Genomic DNA, 25,712 nt, shown 5'->3' with positions numbered 1-25,712 from the left:
ACTTTAAATATACAATGTGAATAAGTACAAAACATGAAAAAACCAAATAAATCAACTCATAATACTTTGTCGTAATTGACTCTCAGGAAACAACAAAAGAGCGCGACCTCAGACGTTTTGTCCTGGTTTAGTTTGTGAGTAGGAGTCCAATTATTCTAGGGTTAGAGAACTGGAGCAAAGAGGCACGCAGCAGCTCCAGTTCCCACCAAAGGACACTTTGATAAGGATGGATGCGCTCAGTTAAGATTAAACTCGTGACCCTGTGGCTACTGTAGCCGGCGAAAACAAAGGACACGTTGGTTTTTACCGTCAGAACAGTAACCTGTATGAACCACATGCAGCGGGGCTTTAATTTTCTCCCTTTAACGGCGGCGAAAACGCAGCACAGTAATTTCTTAATGATCACATTTTCAACTCGCTCAGGCGTTTTTTTGGCAGGCGATAAAATTGAAGGAGTTCTCAATGCCCTTTGTAAAAGCGTATGCTGACGATGCACTGAATCCCGAGCATCAAACAAAACAAACTTCCTTTAAAACGATGTTCCGTCAGAGCTGTGAGTGTTTGCGGCTACGCAGAGAACGAGATGAACATCTCCCGAGCTCTCTCCTCAGATCCTGACACACATGTCAGAAGTGTCTCAGGGAAAAATATATCGCTACACATCCACAGCTTCTAATTGGCTGGGCTTTCATGAGAATGTAAGCCTCCAAGACTAAATCATCAAACGCAATACCTGCATGCCTTTTTTTTACGCTAACAAAAAAAAAAAAAAAATGATACAAGTACAAACTTAAATGCATCACTAGCACATTGTCAGTCTGTTTGTTTCACAGCTTTGAAGTAACACATTTAAAAAAAGAGTGCAACCTTCCCTTAGAGAAAATCAAAGGCGAATAGAAACAGAAGATAGTTCCGAAACTTTCACGGCCGGCTTTGGTACTCCTTTCATTAGACAGTAAACAATAATTGAAGGAGGTATAAAATCATTAAGACGCCAGGCCAGCTCCTTCCAAATTAAATTGCCGGCGACAGACGGATGATACAGTCAGTGCATCGTAAATTAAACCGAGGCTAGAGTGTCTGCTTTTATTTCTCTGTGGGATTGTTACTGTTAATCTCTTCACCCTACAGCGTTTTCACCAAGTGTTTTTCAGGAGGAGAAGTTGAAAACGTCGATGTCAAAGTTCCATCCTTTTTTATGCTTTTTAGTTCAAACCAAAGTATTAGCCACGGAAACAATAATTGTCATTCTCGTATTATCATTTTAACATTTTGCACGATGAGTTATTGAGAGCAATACGCCGAAGACCTCGGCTTTTAACTTACTCTCAAAACTGGTTCTGTTTCGTCACATTGCGTTTACGTCCTCTGGGTGGAGTCGAAAAGTCGAGTCATCGTCGTCGAGATTGGTAGCTTTTGCTAATGGTGATAACGCAGCAAAGTAATCTATGGAGAGTCGCATGATCATTGTTGGACGCGCGCGTCCTCCATTGTCAACGTGGTGATGACATTGAACAACTTGTCAACTTGAACTTCGAGTGTATTGTCAAATTAATTGACATGAAAAAAGAGTTTTTGGCTTTTGACCAAATTGACTGCTGCCTAACTCACAACAACTTTACTTTAAAAATCACTTGAGATTACTAGATTTTTTTTTAAGCGACCCCTTTTGAATTCTAGGCAATCCCACATGGGGTCGTGATCAAACAGTGTTTTTCAACACTGTTTGATCGTTTTGGTATGTCAGACATACTTAAAGCGAAAACATTATTGTGGCCATGTTTGGTAGTTAACAGTTAGCATTAGGCCTCACATCGAACATTATTTTTTAATGGTGGTTGAATTCCATAAAAGTAAAGTATAGCATGGTATAAAAATACTGACACTGTACGAGAGCTTAAATGACTGGATACTAGATTTAATAAAAAACTGAAGTAAATCCTGAATCTACTGCTCTCTTGTTAGTCAGATAAAATATGTTACCTTGTGGCATCATGTTATACTTATATATTACATATATACGGTTATATTTTACTTCTATCTACCCAAGAGACCCTAACAGTAATGGAAAACCCAACAAAAAACAAATAAAAATGTAACCTGTATAATCCCTTTAAGGATATGGTGGTGATTGACTTTTCCCATTAAAGGCTCTGTATCCTCTTTAGTTTCCAGGACCTAATTAACTCGTCTGTCTTTACGGTGGATGTCACAGTCAATGACAATTTATATTAAAAACGCTAATGAAAGATAAATCACCTGTTTGACTATCAACAGCTGACGCGGCATATGCGATAGTGCCGACTGTGTCGAGAGATACCGACTAACAGAAGTGTTAGGGTTGAGGTGTTTTACTTTATTGATCCCTGACTGGGGAAATGATTGCGTTGCAGCGGCGGACACGCCCGACAGACATTTCGACTACTGGTCCCTACAGATGTTTGATGTCCCTTGTGAGGGGGGAAAAAATGTCAAGTACATGCAAATAAGCTCCCCGTTCTGCAGTTAATGTCTTTTTTTATTGAAACATTTTTCGTGTCACCTTCAAATGCGATGTTATCAGTGAGGGCTTTATTTTACGGCTTTTACGGTAATTAAAGCGCATCTTAGCTGCCGGTCATTTCAACAAAAAAAGACGAAGTTTAACAAATGAAGACCAACACGTCCATATGAGGACACTTGGCTCGTTGGTTCCCTGTACCACCTCGGGGTTGCTCCGCAAAAAGGCCAGCACAAAACTGACTTGAAGACCTTGCAGAATCCAATGTCCTAGGGATTAGGCCTCATTTGCATAAATCTGCATAACCTCATTAAACGGGACAAGATGCTGTACACACTGTAGAACACCAGAGCAAACCAGCCCATTAAGGAATGCAGTGATTACGGGATTATCACAATTAACGACTGCTGGGCGAATGGAATAGTTGTGTAGCCGGTGGAGTGTGCCACACTGATGACCGAATCCCGAAGGGTTGTGTCGAAGAAGGAAGGTCAAGGTTTTGACACTTGGTGAACTTTGGAGTGCGTTCTCTCTTTGTACCCATTTAACGGTATAGGAAGGTAAACCACTTGTCATTGTGACACTGTACGCGACGGAATGTGACCTCTGCTTTTAACCCATCGCCAAACTGAACAGTGGGCAGCTTGAAGCGCCCATGCTCAGAGCACCTCAGTGGTAACTTGGCAACTGGTGGATTCGAACCTGAAACCTTCCGCACCTGAGGCCGTTTCCTTAACCACTAAGGCACTGTATAGTATTATATTGTTATGTATAGTATTATTTATAATGCATATTTTCAAGTAGCCCACAGCAGCGATAGCAAAGATGGTTAGGGTGATAAAGGGTAGAAAGAATAGCAGCAGGCTACCCAACAGAAGGCGTCTCTGGGGCACGAACCAAATACCTTCTGCATGTAAGGCTGATGCATAAGCAGGCATGATGATGACAACTACATTATGGAACTCGCTTCAATGTTATGTATCTTCTGTTATCCGGTACCCAGTACTAGCAAACATCCAACAATACAGCAAATAAAAAGTGTTGAGAAAAGACAAAGACACAAACGTGACTTTTTAGCTTTATATGCTAACCTAGTAAACCAGCATTACCATAACATTATATTTAAGGTATTACAAAAAAAAAAGCCCGGGCAGACACTTTATTAGCGCATACAGAGAAACTCGGCTAAAAATACTACACAGCACAGCAGCAGTGCCAGGGAACTGTAGCCGTTGAGGCTATCGAGGGTGGATTGCTTTCACCAGGAGCCCCCATCCGTAAACATTTGTATCGAACAAATTAGAAATGGGGCATACCGGTCTGCTATTTCTCTGCCATTATGTCTAATGCAACCCAGCAAAGCTTTCTCAGTTCTCTAAAGAGGTAGGAGAACTGACCAGAAGGACAGTTATTCAGCGACACTCCATTATTTAAGCAAAACAAATTCCCCAAATGGCAGTAAATGGACTGGAAAAAAAAAACAAATCCCCGGTCTGATGAGACAATTTGAAGCTTTGGCAGAACTCCAAACAATGCACTGTTGAATGTCCGGATCTGCTCGTCAACCGACTTATACTGTACCATCCCCAAGGTGTAGCAACACTGTGTATGTGGGTGGTCAGTGTCAGCGCTAATGTCAGCCCAGCATATAAAAACATAATATGCTAAAACAGCAGACTTATGCTGAATCACAGTCCAGAGCTAAAGCTTGAATAAACACCTATATAAGGAAGTGATAAACATGTAAGTTTCAGTTAATAATTATTAATGTTGGGCTACACCAGAATTTTTGATTCACTGAAATACCGATTACTTTCTTGGCAAATTTCATCAATATCGATATCTTTGTGCGTTTTTTTTTTTTTTTTTTTTTTTTTTTCTTTAACCCAGTGAAACACGTGACAAATAATTAAAAATGTGTATTTTTCATAACATTAGTCATAACAAATAAATTTAGTTTAGTTCAGTAGTTCAATTGCTGGGAAAAGACGTCTCGTGGCGTCACTGCTCACAGGTCAGTGGTCACATGACATGAAAGGATCGTTCAAGTCTGCAAATGTGTTACCGCAGGTGCTACAGGATTCCGTACTGCTATATTGTCTCTTTGTTATTGTTATTGCATTGGTTCAGGTACAGACTGAGAAACTGTCGCTTTTTACAGGTGGATGTTGTTTTTCTATTTAAAATATGCTGCGAAGGTCATTGAAGTGAGAAAAATCCACCCCCGCAAAGCTAATTTTAAAAGTTCAGTTGTTCTAAATGAAAAAAAAAAAAAAAAAGAAAGAAAATGTACATCAGTAAACCATGTCACTTGAGTATACAAACACAATAGCAAAGCACTATTAGCTGACAGAAAACAATGTGCCAGCAGGATTGTCACTTTTTTGCTCACTTAACAAATGAGACTACATTTATTATTCATGTGCTTTAAAAAAACAAGTAGCGGGGGGAAAAAGCTGCAAAATACCATCCTGGAAGACTTAGCTGTCAAAACATGACAAGACCCCTAGCCTGTCCTCTCTTGCTATCTATCAACCGCTAATGGCCTCAGTAGCCCAGTCCTGAATTTGTAATGGAGTGCGTTTCATGTGGACACATTGTGCTGTGGCAGCATTAATTTTTTTTTAAAGCAAAACAACATTAAGTTCTTGCCAGGCCAAGCAAACCGCACATGATTTGAATGTCATCACTTTTCCAGGATAGGAGACAGGGAACAGTGAAGGATCTGACTGAGTGAGTTATCGGAAAGATCCGGATTCACGACAGGAATGCGTCCCACCTGCGAACTGACAGCTGGTTTACAGCTACCGTCTGGATGGTGCCGTCGTTAGCACCATGCCAGTGAAGCCAGGCAATCAATAAGACAGGGATTGGTAAAGTGACACTATGGCAAATATAAATAACATTCAAGTACTTTTGAGAATTGATTAATGATCAAATTTAGATGAACCAAAAAAAAAAAAAAAAACACAACTCAATTTTTGCCGTATGTTGGAACATTATAATCTAGGACAAAAACAGCAAGAGAGAGACTTGCGCTTGAGCACCTTAAGCAACTTGATCGGCTGTGGACTTGACATCTTCCGCTTCCTTAACCATCAAGCCACCGCTGCGAAAAAAAACGAATGTAAAGCTGTCTTCCGCAGATAGCGCCGCGCGATAACATATTTGTCTGCGCCGCATGCTAACGTCTTTCCGTGCACACTAATTGGTTTTGACGCTGTATTTCGAAATGACTGAACAGAACTTTCTTAAAAAAAAGTTATAGGAGATGGCATCGTAACTACAAAACGCCGCAGATAGAGGACTTCGTAAACCAAAAAAAAAAAAACCCTATGTTTGAGTTTTCCTTTCCTCTTCCCAACAAATAATGGACCAGTAAATGATCGACTGCAGTACACAAAATATGATTGGTTAGCAGCCAGTTGGTGGACAGGGCCAGTCACGCTGATCACTGTCCTTTTTGATGGACGCAGCTCTAACATCCAGTCATGCATGAGACTTCAGGGATTCTAAACATGAACCGGACTGGCAGGAGCTTCCCAAAGCTCCCATCTTTTTTAATAACATCTTTCAATCTCCAAGTTTGGATTTGGTCCCTTTCGGGGACGGCACATCTCTCGTGCCTATTTTGGCAAAGAAACACTAGGGGAAGTAAATAAATATTTGATCACAACACAGAAATGAGCTTTTCCACACTTCCTTTAGGTCGATCTGGTGGTGATTTTTTTTGGCAGGGCAGAAGAAAGAACTCTGTGAGCTGCTTGGAAAAAGAAAGGCTGATTATAAATAGTCCTGCATTATACTTTAATAATTGTGGGTGTTTGTTCTCTCTCTGTGAACTAAGCATTTGTTCAAATGTTCCGTTTCCATGGCAATTGGCCAGTAGAAGTGAAGCGAGTGCGGAACAAAACCCTCGGAACTACTTGAATAAATGGGCTTTTTTTTTGTTTTTGTTTTTTTCCCCCTCTCTGTATACACTGTCCTTTTAAGCAGATTTTGCCGTCTACTCCGTCTTCTGCCTTTTTGTCTTCTTTCCTCCTCCCTCTCTCTCTTTCCCATTCGCTCTTAATCTCTCTCTAACTCTTCATCTCTGCCGCTCGCAGACACGGGGCTGATACGTTGACTCGCGCTTCTGGCAAATGGGTTTCCCTTCCTCGCCGCCTTCACAGCGTACTCGGGGAGATTCCGAGCGTGCACACACACACACACACTAGTAGATACACACATGCAAACGCATCACTTCAACACACAAACTGGCAGACTGCGAAGGCCCAAAGGTCTGGTCTTAGTAAATTATTCAGTCTGCGTTGGTGGGTTTATGAAAAACCTATGCGTACGTGCGTTTAGGGCTGCACGCGCGTACGTGTAGATGTGCGAGTGGGAATATGAAATGGTGTTTTCCTCTTAAGAAGCAGCAGCTTGTCTTTAATCAGGCTCTCCATCAGCTCCCTTCCTTCAAAAGCTCATTAGAGGAAAATTGCATGGACAAAACAGGAGAGGGGTGGAGTGGCCGGTGATGTCACCGCAGGCAAAGGCCGACTCTTGATCACGGATTTGCGCTGCCTTAAAATATATCTGCTGTACGGTGCAAGTGCAGGTTGGTCACGTTGCACAAATGTATATATGTGTATATATTTAACATATATATATATATATGCATATATGTATAATCTAAACTAAACATATTTTATATACACATGGGGTGTCCTCAGTTTACAAGGTCCTGGACCTTCATCTTTTTAGCAAAACGAACGGCCGCAGGGTAACAACGCTGCAGCTAACATTAGCTTCTTCAGATAGGGTGCAGTTAGCTAATCTACAACAGACCGGATGACAAGGCTCAGAGCCAGAAATATGTCATATGTCGTAATATGCTGAAAAGAAAACGTTTTTGGTTCACGTAAATATTTGATCAAGGTCTCTGTTCAAATCCACAAATAGCTATAGTACCTGATGATACTCAGCCCCCTGTTGGATGTAGCAAACACCCCCCAAACATTTCCCAACTAAAGTCACAGTCTTGAATAGATTCACAAAGACAGAGAGAAAGATTTGGCATATTTTTTACATTCGTCGTATCCTTGTACGAAGCACCTGATGGCAACATAATGTAAATATCGGCCATAATGAAAATGGCAAATGAAGCTTGACAACAAACACGCTGATTATGTAGAAAAGTCATACCGCCTCAAAATGTTATTTAGAAAAGGGAGGGGCTTCCATATCGTAAGCCACATTGTAATCAGATGCGTGTTTATCAGGAGCAGTGTCGCGGTTTATGTGCACTAATTATAATCAGCGTTGTGCTTTTAATCTTGTGAAGGGGAAATTAGGAAATAGATTGTGGAGATGGAAAGGGAAGGAGATGCTATTCATTTATTAGCACACTGTTAGCTTGGAAAAGAGTCGCTAATATATCCATATTGTTTTGACTGTTTTTTGGCTCTGAACCTCGTCATCTAGTGAGTAGTAGATTAACTAACTGTACCCTATCTAAAGCTAATGCTAGCTGTGGTGTTGTTAGCTCACAACAATAGATTTTGCGCGTAATACAGGAGGTCCTCAACTTACAACGGAGTTCCATTCCTGTGGCGCAACGTAACTCGGAAGTTGGAACTCACATACCTTACAAGTACCAATGTCACTCACCTACGCTAACATACCGGTAACATTGTACTCTATGAAATAAAACCATCAGAAGAGTCTGACTTATGCCTGGGAACCGTAATGAAGAGCAAAAAGTCGCCCCCCCAAAAAAAAACGAATGTGAATTGTAATTTTGTAGCGTATGGCGTACAACTTGCGAACGTAAACAAAGCTTTTGGCTCTATGTGAAAATCCTCCACTCCGCTCACAAACTAGTTCTGGCACGAAATTCGTTTTTTGTACGATGGAATTATGGCGCACGACTTTCTTTATAAATTTATGATGGCATCTTAACCACGAAATGCCCCATCTCCGGGTCGTCGTAAACCGAGGACTTCCTCTACCAGCTGTTCATTTTTGACCACCTCAGCCGTTTACACTTACGCTGCTTTTTCTTCCAATCGCTGCGTGACTCTAAATCTGCTGAGTCACTTCAAAAAAGGTTAACACAACAGGCTTAGCGGAAAGGAATGTAGAAAGTAATTAGCCGGCCACTAATAGCCTCGTTTAATTCACGTGTCCTGCTGTTACGTGTCACGCATTTCATCGAATTCCCGCAGTTTCTAATGAATTTGGGAATTCTACCCCCTCCTGGTTGAAATATGACAATGTTTACTCGTGTCCAGCAGGGGTACAAAACTCTGAAGTAGACCATGAGTCAGCATGGTGCTCAGAGTCCCGGGACTTTTTTTTTTTACTGAATAGACTGAACAATTCTGCTGATTCTTCTATTCACTTTTCTTTTCCTTTCTTTGAACACGGACTCTCGTAGGACTTTTACGGTTTGGTCAAATGTACCAGTAGTTATTATGAATAATTAACCTTTTTTATCACCTGCTCTTTATGCATTTGTGGCCTGTTCATCAATTTCCTGTTAACTCCGGTGGTTAAAAACACTGTTGCACTCACAGGAATAAAAATCAAATACATAACACACACTTTTATATCACTGCTCTTGTGTGTGTCGCCCTGTGCTCATTGCATCCAGACAAACCTATCAAGCTTTATGAGCCTTTGAGGGCTGCTGCTGCCGCACTGAATTCATGGAGGCTATCAAGTGCATCCACACCGCTGATCTGCAACGGTTGAATAAATATCTGAGTAGACACTTCCACCAGTTCATGTCCCCGGAGTGGAACGTCCTGTTGATAAATGACGTCTGCTGTTCACGATGAAACGCACGCTGTCAATGTGGAGCGCGGCATCGTCGGACGTTCACTCTTTGGATAAGGGTGAAGTCAGTTCCGATTTTTTTTTTATGGCATGGCTTTACTTTAATGGTGAGAGGGTGAATTACTCACCGAAGAGTGGTTCTGTAGGGTTCTTGTCGTGTTCATTTTTTTTTTTTAATGACAAATTGACCTTAAACACCTCATCTTCTCGTTCTCTCATGGCAGTTTTCAAGTCATTCTGGTTGCGCTGGAAAAAGACTGGGAAACTTTGATACCATGATCCCTATGGACTAATGTACGATTTTTTTATACCTCTTTTAATTATGCAATATGCAAATAATGCAATCGTTAATAGTGTGAAATAATTTGTGAAATCAATCCAATCAAAATTGTGTACATATTTCAATGTTTATTTACAATAATTCGTGCAATATGTCCAACACTTCCACCCTTCTTCTACGCTGCACAAAAAAAAGTTTACGTTTCATCAACGCATCTGGAGTGTAAAAAATCCTATCTCAACTCCCAGCATGACTCTCTAGAGAATAGACCTTTTGGGACTGTAGACTAAATAATATTTTCAAAGATTCTGAAAGCAAAGTTGTGACTGAAATCAACTAACTATGTGAATCAATTCACAATCAATTCTCAAATAAGAAGAAACACAAACATCTATATATCATGATCAATAATGATCAATCAAATTAATCATGATTAATCCACAACCACACTGAATAATCAGACAAAAAAAAATACATTGTTTTGTTTACTGAGTTGTGTTTATAGTGAGCTAGCAAAAAAAAAAAAAAAAAAAAAAAAATAGGATAGAGCTGTTTTGTCTTTTTCACAAGAATTTGTCCTCAGTCTGAGGTTCATGCTTTGTCTCTTGTACGTCTGGCACAAGGTCACTGTGTTTTGTCTTTGTCTCTGTTGTCTTTGTTACCTCCCTTCATGTGCTCGTGTGTTTTACTGACGCTTTATTTTGTTTTGGACCCTGTCGAGAAAGATGCGAAACACATGCACATGACACATTTTTCAATCTGCATAAATTACGGCACTACAGTATCCAACTTAATTTACCCAGAAACGACTGGGTAATTTCTTGCGAGGCGACATTTTGCTCAAAAGTGCGGCCTCCCCTCTGTGGACCAAACTATCACTGGTCAACCGGTGATTATGAAAAGAAATGAAGTGTGCAGAAGTGTCTGGATACGGCAGACTGTGATCTCCTCACAGTTGTTATAAAAGTGAATGATGAGTTACAGGTTCACGGGGGGAAAATTGCTTCACATTACCTCCGTGAACTGTTTCTGAAACAGAATTTAGAGGACGTGATGAACGCCTACCCTCTTCCTCGTTAAAGGATAATTTCTGTTCAGGGGCTCGTCCATAATGAAGTCTAATGAGAAATCCATTACAAACACTTAGCAGGAAAATTGCCTCAGTGTGTGGACTTTGTTTCCAATACATTTGTTCATTAATTTATCATTAGAAAAATGTAAGACACAGTACCTGCTTCCAAAAAAAAAAAAAAAAAAAAAAAACCTCAGCAGTAGCTTGAGGAAATCCTACAGCGAGAGAGTCCTTCAGTAAGGAGTTCATTCAGCAAAAAAGGAGTCCCTTTGTTATCCCAGAAATCATTGCAGTGCATCCAGACAACAACCTTTAATTTCGCAGGACTGTCTCGAGAGGGCTATACTACTTTGTGCTGAACAGACAGGAGATATTTTGGCAGTATATCCGCAGTTTTATTATCGCATCCCCTGTGTGATTTATAGGTGCAATATTACGACTTCATTATCACTGTAGCTCAACGCAGGACATTACGGTTAGCGCGGCCTTTTGTAAACATATTCAGTAAAAGAAATGCACAACACACTGCAGTGAAATTCTTTATATATATACCTATATATGTATATATCTATATATATATACGTATATATGTATATATTTAACATATATATATATATGCATATATGTATAATCTAAACTAAACATATTTTATATACACATGGGGTGTCCTCAGTTTACAAGGTCCTGGAGCTAACATTAGCTTCTTCAGATAGGGTGCAGTTAGCTAATCTACAACAGACCGGATGACAAGGCTCAGAGCCAGAAATATGTCATATGTCGTAATATGCTGAAAAGAAAACGTTTTTGGTTCACGTAAATATTTGATCAAGGTCTCTGTTCAAATCCACAAATAGCTATAGTACCTGATGATACTCAGCCCCCTGTTGGCTGTAGCAAACACCCCCCAAACATTTCCCAACTAAAGTCACAGTCTTGAATAGATTCACAAAGACAGAGAGAAAGATTTGGCATATTTTTTACATTCGTCGTATCCTTGGCTTCGGATTGTGGATTTTTTTTTTTTTTGTCACAGAGATTCCAGGTTTTTTAAGAGTACCTTTTGTCTTTTTATAGTATTTGCCTCCTGGTGGATTTATTTTTGTGACTCAGTGCTTCTATTGAAATATGTATGCTGTTGGAAACGGGTTGTCTTGTGAAGACGGGTAAACATCCATAGTTTTCTGTGTATTTGTTCAGTGTTCACCAGTGTCTCCTACAACGTTGTGATTATGGATTTTTATAAAGTACTCATGTAGCCACACCTTCTATCCTTACTACTACGTTCTTTAAATGAATGTTAATGTTAAACTTAACATCCGAGTTGCTAAAAATAAACCCGCATCGTGAAATTCACAAAGAAGTTACGACCTTTTTCTATTTTACCTCAGTATCCTTAAAACTCGTAAACACAAGAAAAGCAAAGAAACACATGACTTACAGTGATATCACTACAATACTAGTTTAATGGTAAAAGTTTAATCAACGATGAGTTCACGATTTTCCTTTATCGAGGGTTTCTCTTTTATTTGGTTAGGCTGCTAACATGCGCACGTTCTTGACTTGTTAAAGTTTTAACCTAAAATTCTTTACAATTTTTCTTTTAATGTTTTTTTCTTCTTTTTTTTTTAATAACCACAGTTCAGAAAGTTTTCTCAAAGCCCACGAAAAGAACAAATTAGTCCCTTGCAGCCCATTAATTTTATTCGGATTCAACGGCAGTAAAATGTCGTTGGGTTCTTTCATCCACTGACGGATCACCTCCCCATTATCCTCAACTTACCTTGTCCTATTTTACCAACCTTTTTATTAATGAAGTTGCTATTTTTTTTCCATCCCGTAATAATCTTATCTCCAGCTTAACCTCGGTAATTATTCCCCTCTTTCTTCGTGGCCGAACCTGCTTTCATCAATTAGGTCATAATCTCCATTTACATTGTACGACAGCAAACCTCTCCCTTCTTCTTGTAACTTTTTACGAGTGAAGTAATCCTTACAGTGTGAGCCCCTCGAAAGCTGAAAAAAAAAAAAAAGTTTTAAGTGGGAGGTCATAAATGCAGCACAAACACGGTCTGGCGTTTGGAAAAAGAGAGGCAGGACGTTCGGCTGTCAGAAACCAAAGACTTTGAGTTTATTCACAATTCATTAAATGTGAAGAGGCAGAGTGCAGGGTAATGAGGTTTGTGTAGTGGCTTTCAGAGTACATAAAGATTACCCTGTGACAGTGAGCAGAGGCAGTCCACTTCTTCTACAGTAAGTGGTTGAGGCAAAGACTGGTTTTAGAGTTAGGGCTAAAGCTGCAGCTCACGCTGCGTCACGCTCGCTGACCAAAGGCAGCCGTGCCAATTTGAACGGAAAACAATTTAGTCATAATCTGTCGCTTCGGCGAAAAACATCTAGTGGCTTGAAATAGATAGTAGTGAGTGATGAGCGATACCAGATTTTTTGATTCGATACTTTTTACTGTTTTGGCTTTTTATTTATACCGATATACAGAAGGTAATTTTTTTTTTTTTGAACGCTTTTTCTTCCTCAATACTTGCCACTTTTTTAAAATTTGCTCAAACAGTTGATTTGAGGTCAATTTCGGTAAACACTCCTCAATACTTGCCACTTTTTTAAAATGTGGGTAAACAACATGCAGAATGAATCAACAAATGGATTAATCCATCCATCCGTCCATCCATCCATCCATCCATCCGTCCATCCATCCATCCATCCACCCATCCATCCATCCACTCATCCATCCATCCATCCATCCACCCATCCATCCATCCATCCATCCGTCCATCCATCCATCCATCCACTCATTCATCCAACATTCCAGTAAATAAGAATATATTCACTATGCTGAACAAAAAATCTAGATTGTTTACCCTGTCCATTAAAACAGAGGCTACAAGACTTGCTTTTCAATCTTGTGAAACTAAGGCGCAATCACATTCCTTTCGCCTAAAAAATGACAAATTAGTGATAACTAAAAACTGTAGTCAAAAGTATCAGTCGATTTCCGTGAATCACTTGAAGTCACATTCTACGTTTTTTCGCAGCACTGAGCTGGAGGCAGGGCTAGGTGCAAGCTCTTGCTAACAAGCCAAAGGATCCATCTTCCTTTTCTGCGACGATACTATAAGAGGGTTCTGTATGATTGGGTTGTGCTCACAGTGCCCCCGCAGGGGGAATGCATAAAAACTGAAGCAGTGTGAATGTGGTCTTTTCATAGTGAATATATTCAGATGGTTTCAAGGTGAAAAAAAACTTTTGCATAACATATATTGCAAAACATAAATTGAAAGAGTTCTTTGAGAAAATCCTTCATTGTGTCATTTATAGAAAGTCTGGTCTGTCTAGTCTGGGTCCTGCTTCTTCAGCTTTACTCTATTGGCCACGTCTCAAAATTAGCAACGGCGTATGACAGTACGATTGCGATACACAGTCTTACACAAATAAACCTGAACTCCGATGTTTTCCCCCACAGGTCGTAAGTTTGTCATCGCCAACGCCAGGGTGGAGAACTGTGCCATCATCTTCTGCAACGATGGCTTCTGCCATATGTGTGGTTATTCCCGGGCTGAAATCATGCAGAAGCCGTGCACGTGCAACTTCCTGTATGGACCTGACACCAAGCGACTAGCTATAGCCCAGATGGCGCAGGCCCTGCTCGGGTCAGAGGAGCGGAAAGTGGAGATCAACCTCTACCGCAAAGACGGTAGGAAACTACGTCACGGTTTCTATTTTTGTGTTTTTGCAGAGTGTGCATGCGGAGAGTACGCCACCCGATGTTAGCCTCTGCTTGGTGGCAGCAAAATATTTGCACGAGCCTGAAAGTGTTAGGGAACAGAATGTTGGTATCCAGATAAGTGAGAATTCAGACAGTCTGCCATTAAAAGGTCAGTATTTGTGTCTTTTGTACTAGTATTTCTGCTTCGCTTTCCTAAATATGGGGTGAGACTTTTGAAAGTGTGCTTGGAAATATGATAGAAAATACTGGATTCGGATTAACCTCAATGCAAGTAAAACTTGAAGGATGTAGACGGTAGGAACATACAGTAAAATATCATTTTGGTTTTCTTGTGTGCAATATATTGGCTTGTTTAAAAGCTACGTGTGAGTGACCATCGTCTGATTTCTTGCTGGAAAACCTAAGATATCTTCATGTCGCTCTCATGGGTGCGTGGGTTTCCACCCACATCCCAATATCATGACCGTAGGTGTAAATGTGAGTGCGGATGGTGCTTTGTCTCTGTATGTGTCCCTGCGATGGACAAGCAAATTGTCCACCATTTATCCTCACCCGACCCAACGGGAGATAGTGGATGGATAAGCTGCTGTTCATTTCATATGTACCGTATTTTTCGGACCGTAAGGCGCACCGGGTTATAAGGCGCATTAAGCGAAACAAAACAGTCCAGGACCAATTTGAAAAAGGGTAGTGACCTAAGTTGGACACTGGAGGATGCTGTTGTTGTTGTTCGCCCCTCCAGAGTCAGGCGGTTGTCACTATTTTTGTTCGGGATGGTCACCGTATTGTTGTTTTGACGCTGTTCCGTGCGGGAGTGCGGATGTTGTTTTGCAGAGAGAGATTGGGTTTTTCCTCTATCGATTAAAAAAGAAGAAATAAAACGAGTTCTTGACCACGAAAAAAACGACAGACACATAAAAAGAGTTCTTGACCACGGAAAAATCGTTCAGACACGTGTCTGAGTCGTTCTGCATCGCACCATACGTCGACAATACAAAAACACAACGTAGAGTCTCCGGGTGTTGAGAGGCACGACGCGACGTTGCACGGATGTGGTTTACACAACTGTAGTAACTGCCTAAGTTAGTGTGATGCGCTGTGTAGTTTGGCTTTATAAAATCGGTTCCAGGTCAGTAGGCGCAACCAAAGGTAATACATAAGCCGCTCCGGGTTATAAGGCGCACTGTCGATCTTTGAGAAAATGAAAGGCTTTCAAGTGCGCCTTATAGTGCGGAAAATACGGTATAATATATACAATAGAAATCTCAGCCATTCGCAAACGCACACTGCCGCTCAGCTAGCCATGGGATTCAAACCAGCAACCTTCCAATTTACAACCCTGACCCCCGTAACAACTAGGGATAAATCATCCAAAAGTTTGAATCCAAATTCGTTTTGTAACTATCGTGGAACGACGTTCCTGTTAAGCAGGGATGTACATTTGAGGAAGGGAAACCCCTCGGTGGAATCCGCCACGATGGCCCGAGTGTATTTATGTATGCATACATGCCAACTGGATCACGACCAAGTAATAGGACACTGGTCGTTCGCAGTGATAGGCAGCGTCCATGGTGATAAAGAGCTGTCGTTGTTAATAAAGACAGCAAGTCCCTGGACCGTGGCCAAAGCATCTGTTGGACACTTTCCACGACAAGAAGACAGACACCAGAGCAGCAGGAGGGGAGAAAGGGAAAAGTATGGAAATGTGGAAAGAGTCAAGGGTTTAAAAAAAATGAGTTGGGGGAGTGAAGGGGGGGGATCAGGATATATGATTATTAGAGGGGAAACGCAGGGGAGTAGAAGTCAGGCAGGGTACGGAGAAATAAAGTGAAATGACAGGTCATTTTTTTTTTTTTACTCCCGTAAAAAGTGTTTCTCACATGAATTGACTTTATTTAATAAGTTTAACATGAATCATTTGACGCCATTCTTGTACGACTATCGCCCAGTGTTTCTGAACGTTGGGAGTCCTCCACTCTGCACATCTCACTTTCCACTGTTTACACAAGCTGGGCAGGCGCTCTCCTTCTTTCCCTCCGTCCCCCTCTCTCCTCCTTCCTATTAGACGTAAACATGCGCACGAAAACACAGCGACTGCACAAAGGTGCCTCGTAAAAAAAAAAAAAAATCCCCTGCATATGAAGAAAAAAAAAGAAAAGAAACGGAGCTGTTGTTGCATTTCTGTCACACCGCCCGTGTTACCGAGAGACCGCAGGACATAGCTGAAGGCTTCGGAGGCAACAACGAGCGATTCCTGCCCTGTTTCATTGTCAGTGTGGTCTGGTCGTTACGAACGACAAAGCTGTTGATCTAAGAAAGGAAAAGGAAAAAAAAAAAAGAAGTGAATCTGAAGTCACAGGTCTCAGTCCCTGCATTTGTCTTCAGGTTCTGTCACTAGTTTCATTTCAGACCTTTGGCATTGCAGGTAAAAAGTTGCCGATCGATGAGGCATTTTAAAATGTTTTCGCAAATACTAACTAAGAAATGATGTACGGTAACAGTTCCCAAATCTATAATCATGTCAATCCCAGACGTTAATAACGTTAGAAATAATATAAATGGCTACAAAGAACTCATTTTACGGGGTTTTGTGCAGGACTGTCAATACGGTCATTAGGTTTGTCAATAAAATGACTTGATTTAAGGCAAAGAAATACATTTGCTTTGCAGTGTAAATAAATAAGTCAAATTGTGCTGAAGACCTGGAGTGTTTTAAAACAGCTCCATATACTGAAGTGTCTGACACAACTGTAAATGAATAGAATCAATGATGTGTAGCAGCTGATGTTTACTCGCCTGTCTGCTGACTAAGGGCTTTTCCAGAGTTATGAATTGTTGTAATCAACAATCGCGCCACGTAACGTCTGACGAATGTAGGGCAACTGACCATTTGATGCCCCCGAAACAGTCTGTCAGCATTCTATCTTATCATCCTACGTAGGGAAAATGAGGCTTTTATGCAGATGACGAAAGCCAGACGTTTAATGATAGATGGTGTCATCAGCGTAACATCTCACCCTAATAACACTAACATTAAAGTTCAGCTTTGTATAAAGGAGAATTATTGATAGCTGCTATTTTTAATATTTCTGGCTTCAATCAAATCAAAACAAATCACAACAAACTCAAAAGTATTTATTGATTGATTTTTAAAAAGTCTTGGTTTGGTGTGAAAAGTATCTTCGGTAACCTGCCAAATTCTGCATTTTTAACTTTAGCAATTGTAGAGCATCAACCGATGAGACAATAATTAAAAAGCCTGGTCTTTATTAAGATATAGGTAGACCATGAATATATTGCTATACTTTACAGTGTGCTCTGAGACAATAAATCACAATTTCTTGTTGTCCTCCAGGGATATGGTAGAGTTCCGTGAGAGTACATACGTCATCAAAAATATACCTCACTAACAGCCCTGACATGACTTTGTTCCTTACTACAGGCTTAAATTTGTCTTGTTGCCATGGAGTGGCAGCAGCCCACTGTCAGCATAACCATGGGACACGCGCTCTTGGAAATGTCAACCCAGGCACTTACCTCAGGGGCTGTACAGTTTGCGCAAGCATAGATGAATACGGGACGGAGCCTTTGTCGCAGGGTATGCTTAGACTCACTGCAACCAATCATCGTAGTGACAACAACACGTTGTTGTTAGTTTGCAGACATCAAGACTGGAATCAAAGTCTTTTTGATCAGCGGATGATAAAGATGCCTGCGGAGGGCGTCTGTTATCTTTGAACACTAATGACTGTGATCTCTGTGATTCTTGCATTGCGTTTATGGTCCCTCTCTGTCTGTATCGCACACTCACAAAGTCTTAGGTAACCCCAGCGTGTCGCCTGGAAGCCATCGGAGAGCCACTGATCGAACGTGGCGGACACACCTCATTCATAATGCACACAGCCACGAAACATTATGCCACCTCCTCCCATCCCCTTATTCCCCTTCCTCTCTTCTCTTGTCTTGCAAAGGCAAAAAAAAATAGTAGAACTGTCCTTTTTTTTTTTTTAATATATATATATCTTAAAGTACCCTGGGAACCGATTGTGCAGGTGTGTGTTGTACCCAGAAAGGTGGGACTAGGTAGCCGCGGCCCAGCCACACATACAATACATGCTTGAGGAAACACAGACACACGTGCACATGCACACATTCGGGTGAACACAATGGACATGTGCACGAGCGGACTTCATCTGAGCCCATTTATCTAGTGCCAGGCTCAGGCATGAGCCTTCACGATGATAGATCTCCCTCCTCGCTCTCACGCTCAATTGTCTGACTCCGATTGCTCACCAGCTTAATCAATCTTGCTCTCCAGGTAAACTGTAATAGGAAATGTTCACACACACACACACATGCATGCATACATGCACAATGCTGCCCCAATTGGGTATAGTTGTAAAGTTTTAAAATGCAAAGCCATACACAATCATTTCGTGACTTGCGTCGGGATTCGGTTCCTAGCGTCGTAATTTTTTGGTCATAAATACGTACTATATATCGCAAAAAATATAGGAAGGAATTGAGTTAAATTACAATTACTCAGGTTAGAGTTTATTTATAGTTACACATTCTTGAATAAAACATTTTCCGTATTTAGTAAAAGCAAGTTTTAATAATGGCGACTGTAGGTGTAAAGTTTCCTAATTTGTGTTTTGTCCTGCAGCCATTCTAGGTGTTTATTGGTCCAAGGGGGCTAGAGTGTCATGGTTTCATGGGAAATTTCGTGTTTTTTTCCCGTCAGGTTAGAGTTTATTTATAGTTACACATTCTTGAATAAAACATTTTCCGTATTTAGTAAAAGCAAGTTTTAATAATGGCGACTGTAGGTGTAAAGTTTCCTAATTTGTGTTTTGTCCTGCAGCCATTCTAGGTGTTTATTGGTCCAAGGGGGCTAGAGTGTCATGGTTTCATGGGAAATTTCGTAATTTTTTTTTTCCATAAATCAGGCATACAGAGAATGGAAAACGAAACTTTGCGAAAGGAGCAAATAAACAAAAACATCGCTTTTAGAACAGGTTTCGGTGGTAATGGCTGCTTAATCCCATTTAGAGCAGTTATCCTTCGTCAGCTAGAAGAAGAAGGTGCACCGTGTGCCCACTTTCCCATTTTTCACATTTATTTGCCATCTGTTGTTGACACTTTTAAATTCCCGAGCCCTGAACTTTATTGGGCCTAGCTGAGCAAAATAGTTTATGTTGTTATTTCAGTGGTTTAAAGGGATCGTTTGGTGTAAAACTCTGGCCCTCGTTTGACTTTGGGGGGAAAAAAGATCACGCCCGTGTTAGCTTCTGTCTTTGATGCTGTGGTTCACACTTTTATATCTCACTTTCGTTTTCACTAAAAGGCACTATTGCTAATTCGTTACTTTTTTTTACTATCTGCCACAATTTTTGCTTATATTTATGTATGATTCACAATTTTCTCACATACTTTGTGATTCGCATAACTCCTAGCTTTAAGCTGCGACACAAACCACTCTCAGAAGTAGTCATGGTTGAAAGCAATTTGCATGAATGTCCGTGCATTACGGCCACAAACCTGGGTCCTGGAAATAACCACTTCGGCTGCTTATGTGACTTGCCCGCTAATAACACGCTATGAAAAGACAACACTGATCGTGTCGTGGGTGTGCAATTATCAGGTGTCTGTCTGTCTACGCAAGTGTTCTCCTGACGTTGTGCAGCGTTAACTCGTCGAGCTCCAGGGAGCAGGCCGCCCTGTGCTTCTGCAGGGACTCCTGTTTAACTACCAGCAGTAGCTAAGCACTTAGAGACCTGCAGCCTCCGAGGGGAGGTGAACACTCTACGCTGATGACTGCCACAGATGATCCCGTCCCCGATTAAAGAGCACAAAATCCACCGGCACAAACACGACTAATGTAGGCTGTCGCCTCCACACGATGAGTAGTTGCATTATGTGTAAACGCAAAAATAGGCGTTTATGCTTATTTTGTTTGGTTCCAGCACCAAATGTCTGGAAGAAGTTTGATATTTGCTGATGTGTTCAAGAGTGGATACTGCTGAAACTTGACTCTCCTGCTCTATCATATAACCCAGAGGTCCCCAACCCCCAGGTCCGTAGCTCATTTGGTACCTAACCGCAGTGGGACACGGTGAAAAAATGTACATCAGTTTTACTTATTTACTTCATCAAAAAGGGTCCAGTCATTCATCTTTACATTTTTCATACAAAGGTAATCTAGCAATGTTTCAAAACAAAGCTAACAGCAAACAGCTAGCAGCAAACAGAATAATCCTAAAAAAAATTGAAAATTGAATGATCCTTCAACAATGCCACGGTATTACCGCTCCACAGGTATAAAAAGTTGGCGACTGCTAGCATAGCCATTTGAAGTTTTTCCGAGGTGAAGTTTATCCAAAGTGGCGCTTTGGCCCAGAGGCAATGAGAGGCGGTTGGTACCTTCCAGTGGACTCACCACCCGCAGGAAGGTTTGCGGGGTTGGTATGGTGCAATGTAATTTGGGTGGCGACTGCTGCCCCCCTGGCCTGGTAACGGATAAGCGGATAAAAATGGATGGATGGATGGATGGATGGAAGTTTATCCGAGGTGGAATGACCAAGTGTCTTAAACATCTACCTTTGGACTTTGTGCAGCTGCTCCCATTAAATACAGTGGGACTCGTGGGTCCTGCCGCCGCGCCTGTTATTCCCACCAACGCAGCCAGAAGCGCTAGCCTCGCAGAATCAAGTCAGGAACAATAATAGGATGAACAGGTAGAGTGGGTCCATTTTACAGCTTATTACCTTATTTGTCTGCATGGCATCAGTCCATCAGGTGCTGTCACTCTACCCCCGGCTCCTGAGTGCCGGCCCTAATATCAGTCAGATGTGTTTCATTTTGCTGCGGGGCATAAATGCTCATATGGCCTGGCCTTTTTCAGCCTCTATTGCTTCTTCACACCGTTGAGCACACAGATGAGATGGAGTGGAGGCTGAATGAAAAATACATACCAATTCTATTGAACTGAAGGTGCCCCTTTGAAGAGTGTAAATAATGAGCGCTCTGGCGATGGGTCATACTGCGGAGGCTTCGAATCGTGTGTCGGCGAAATTATTTAGAATTCTGTATTTGTTACGAAACTGATATTTTGTTTTTGCATTTTTACTAGTATTTTTTAATACTTTTGGGAACACTTCAATTGCTAAAATTAAGACTTGAGCATATAGAGTCAGTGCTCTTTTCTGGTCAGTGGTTACATGACATGGATGGATCTGTTCAATTTTACGTTACTGGAAGTGGAGGGCCTGTTGCAGCCTAAAAGCTTGTATGTAGTAAGTTACCCTAAAACATTGTTTCCCAAAGACTGGGTCGCGACCCTCAGGTGGGTCGCAAGAGTTTTTCTTGGGGCGGTCGCTTCGCCTCATCTTTCCCAGGAGTTTAAGAATAATGTCTATTGACTTGGGTTTGTGACTTTTCAAATATGGGTGCCCAGAAAAAAGTTTGGTAAACACTGCCCTAAAAGATGTGGATTAAATACAAATTTCTTAATTAGTATGAATACTTTTAAGCAATTGTTACTCCATCGATACTTGCGTCTGAGTATATCAATACCACAGAATCGATACTCACATCACTAATGCACACTGTATGTATACGCTGACACATGAACAGAAGATTTATTTATTTCACTTTAAAGACTACAGGAAAAAAACAACATGAGATGTTAAGGGATTTTGGTTGGATAGATGGCGTAGTAGAGCAAATGAAGCTTTCCCATTCATTGAACTTCTCATATAAAAAGATTCAATGCTCCGTGAAGCTTCATCTGCCCATCGTACTCTTCAAAATGCGTATCGTCAGCATAAAAGGAATTTTCATTCATTGATGTTTATGTTTTTCATCAATAAGCAAAGTAAAAAAAAATTGAAATGTGTTTATTTTGTGTGTAGAGTGTGTAGTTTTCAAAGTATCAAAAACCACTTATTGTTTTATGCGGGCAATAGAATGTGATATTCTCCATTTCCAATTAGTCTGAGTGGTTTTTTTTATTGCCAGATGGATATTCAGAAGATGTAATATTGATATTTGTTTCAACCTGAAAAGGAAATGCGCAGCTCGCTTTACCGGCGGTTTTACTGTTAGTGGCTGAGGGTAACTGATCTGAGTCTGTTGATGCACTGGCCTTGCTGAAGCACCATCATCCTTCTTTAGGACTTAGTCATCTCCCCTGAGTTTGTCTTTTTTCAGATGAGACAAAAATTACTTTGAGTCTCCCGGGCTTTAGGATATGACAGTGCGACTGCTCTGGTGAGACACTAGAGCGGCGCTGCTAAAGGTTCTTGTTACTTCTTAAAGTGTTTATTCTATTTAAATGACCTTCAAACCTTGTGACACATTATTGGTGTATTTCAGTGAAAGTTAATGTCATTATCGGTGGAAAGAAAGCCTTTATTGTGTTCGTACTTCTGAACAGAACTAGGAGCATGTGATCTTGGATGTATTGATTGCAATTTTTATTGTCTTTTCCTTTATGAAATTTCCTGCGAAACCAAGCAAACACTTGAAACAGCTCTCATAATGCATAAGTCGGGAAAAAAAAAGAAGTTAACTACTCAAACTACTACAAACTCCCAGTTAACTTTGCTGTTTCATGTATTACAAAAATCAAGCTGTAAACTTTCTTGGCTCATTGCGAAGTACTTCTAAGCTAGCCACAAATTATCTCCAGCATCTGTGCGTTAGCTCCCTCTCTGGTGTTCTCTGACACACAGAGTGCATGCGCAAAATGATCGGCTGCAATACCAGCATTACGCGTTGTGACAAATCTAGCCAGAAATCGAAAAACTCCTAAGCCAGTGGATGGGTACATCTTTACACTGATCTACCGACCAATATTCAAGCTATGTATGGTTTATGGGTAAACTCAAACCACTGCGTTTTTTTTCTCTCACCATGTATTGACCATTAAGCCTGTCTCTCTGATTCTCTCTCTCTCTCTCTCTCTCGCTGCCATTTCATGTCTGGAGAGCACTAATGTTGCCCCTGCATAGTCACGTCCATTAATATTGCTGGCCTGGCTTGGTTGCTGCCATATTAGTTTCATTTCACCAAGAATTACTGCAGACCCTTGTTCCCAAGCGGCACGACCGAAGGAAATAGTCTGCAACATTATCTCGCTGCTGTTTGTTATTTTCTTTGTCTTCGAGACCAGTTAGATCACAATGGCACATCGGCATCTTTTCGCTCATCAGTCAGTTTTCTCACTGCCTCCCAACATCTCCTCGATTTATACTGTAAACTGCTGGAAGAATTAGTGTTGTTTTCGCTTTCTTCCATCTTTTCCATTTATGAAAAAAAAACGTACCATCTCGTTTTGACCAATGTCTGGCACATTGTGTGTTAGAGTTATTTATAATTACCTATAAATAACAATACGTCTGTTTTCTTCCTATTTTAAAACTTTGTCGAAAATGAGTCCCTGATCGTCATCATCGTTTTACTGCAGAGACAAATGTCAAGACATTGAAACTAAAAAAAAAAATGTTTTAGAAGGAAGCAGATCATGTATGTACATTTTTCTCAGCATTTATTAGTCCAAATATTAGCTAAATGCTAACCTTAAAAACATGCTTCAATCTATCTATCTATCCATCCATCCATCTATCCATCCATCTATCTATCTATCTATCTATCTATCTATCTATCTATCTATCTATCCATCTATCTATCTATCCATCCATCCATCCATCCAATTATAGGCCATACTGTGCAATGTAAATTGTAAATAAAGTGGGCCTCTGTTTGCATCGGGGCCGTATTTGGCCCCCCGGGCCTTGAGTTTGACACATGTGATTTACTCAATTGGAAGTGTTTTCCTTGAGGTCCTGAAGGTACTGTAATATATCCTGGCAGTTAAAATGGTAAAATACATTGGAATCTCACTTTGACTCCAGGCACAATATTATAAAAGTTGATCTCCACTGCTCTCATACAAAATTATTTTTTTTACCTTTTTTTAATTGAACATAAAGAGGTTAGACAAGGGGTATCAAACCCCTGGCTTGTGATCCACTTTTGGCACCATGAACCACCCATCTCCAGCCTGCAACTAAATGTCAGTAATACTGACAAGTGTCCATTATGAGATGACAATGATGGCCCCGAACTCAAGAGACCCCTGGGTTACGGCTGTCGAACGCTTGTAATTTCTTTCTTGTCGGATCTTCTTTTGTTTCTCTTCCTCCCCTCAGCTGAACCCCCACTGGGACCGTTACTTGACGAGGACACGACTGATTCTCGTGATAGCGCTCGCGGTATTGATTGATGATGTTCACATTTGTTCTGAAGGGCTGTTTGAGGGAGTTTAATAATCCAGCAAAACTAACGACATTGAATACGTACGGCGATGTTATGGCTCACCTGCTGCAGTTAGGTGTAGTTCATGTATCTTCGCGCAGATACCCACCAAAGTCTGAGCCTAGAATATTATCCGTGCTCGTCTCTCCCAATGTGGTAGTTTGAGTCTGGTTCTCTGCGTCTAGAATAACAACAACAAGTCTCTCGTGAGATCACTGTTGTTTAGGCATACAAATGTGTGTTTGTGTGGGTCTGTATATACATTAGTAAGTCCATTTAGTTTTCATTGGCTGAAAATGATGATGTTTGCAGCCCATAACCCCCCTCGCTTCCTCCTCCTCCTCTTGAGAGTATTACTCACTCAGCACAGTTGCCGCTAAAGAGATAGAGACGTCAGATATTCGGTAGTCGGGACGCCCTAAAATCACAGTGGCATGACAAAAACAACTGTCGCTGATGATGAAATGGAGACTGCGTCTTTCGCCCGAGCGAAGACTCTCAATACCAAGCCAATAACATTTTTATGTTGCCATTCTGATATCGCAGGCCGGGGTGGAATAAATGGCACTAGTGTAAAACAAAACTTATTCAGTAGTACGTCTTTTCCAATGCTATTAGGACTTAATGTTGCGGTATTTGAACAGAGGGAGAGAGCCGTTGAAAGAAAAAAAAAATGCATAGGGAGTAAATAATAACGTTGTACAGATTCGATAAGGGAACAATGGCCTGTACTTTTTAACCTCGTGAATGACTTTCTAGGTACATTAAGGTATTTAGTACATAGAGGTATTTAGTCACGACTTTTGTAGTCCCCGGAAACGAGATAACACCCTCAGGAATCCCAAGCGGCCGCATACAATAAACATCCTATCAATGCAGTCGACCTTCATGGCCGAAAACTTTAAAGTTCCTTTTGTCCTTTGCACAACGACATAATGATCAAAATCACGTGTTGGAATTTGTGTCTTTTTAGTGATTG

At 40.9% G+C, this 25,712-nt stretch overlaps 1 protein-coding gene across 1 annotated transcript in view; it reads left to right on the top strand.

The window, feature by feature from the left end:
• Positions 1-13,929: 13,929 nt before the first annotated feature.
• The window catches only part of LOC103376877 (potassium voltage-gated channel subfamily H member 2-like), a 67,759-nt gene continuing 55,976 nt past the window's right edge, over positions 13,930-25,712 (top strand). Inside the window, exon 1 of the mRNA XM_025054632.1 lies at positions 13,930-14,380. Within this exon, the coding sequence (XP_024910400.1) occupies positions 14,134-14,380 (247 nt within the window). The 5' untranslated portion in view covers positions 13,930-14,133. The remainder of the gene's footprint in view (positions 14,381-25,712) is intronic.

Source organism: Cynoglossus semilaevis, chromosome 3, assembly GCF_000523025.1.
Source record: "Cynoglossus semilaevis isolate Cse_v1.0 chromosome 3, Cse_v1.0, whole genome shotgun sequence".
In the NCBI taxonomy this organism is placed as follows: domain Eukaryota; kingdom Metazoa; phylum Chordata; class Actinopteri; order Pleuronectiformes; family Cynoglossidae; genus Cynoglossus; species Cynoglossus semilaevis.
Note: the sequence above shows the minus strand (reverse complement) of the source record. Positions and strands in the feature narration are given on the sequence as shown.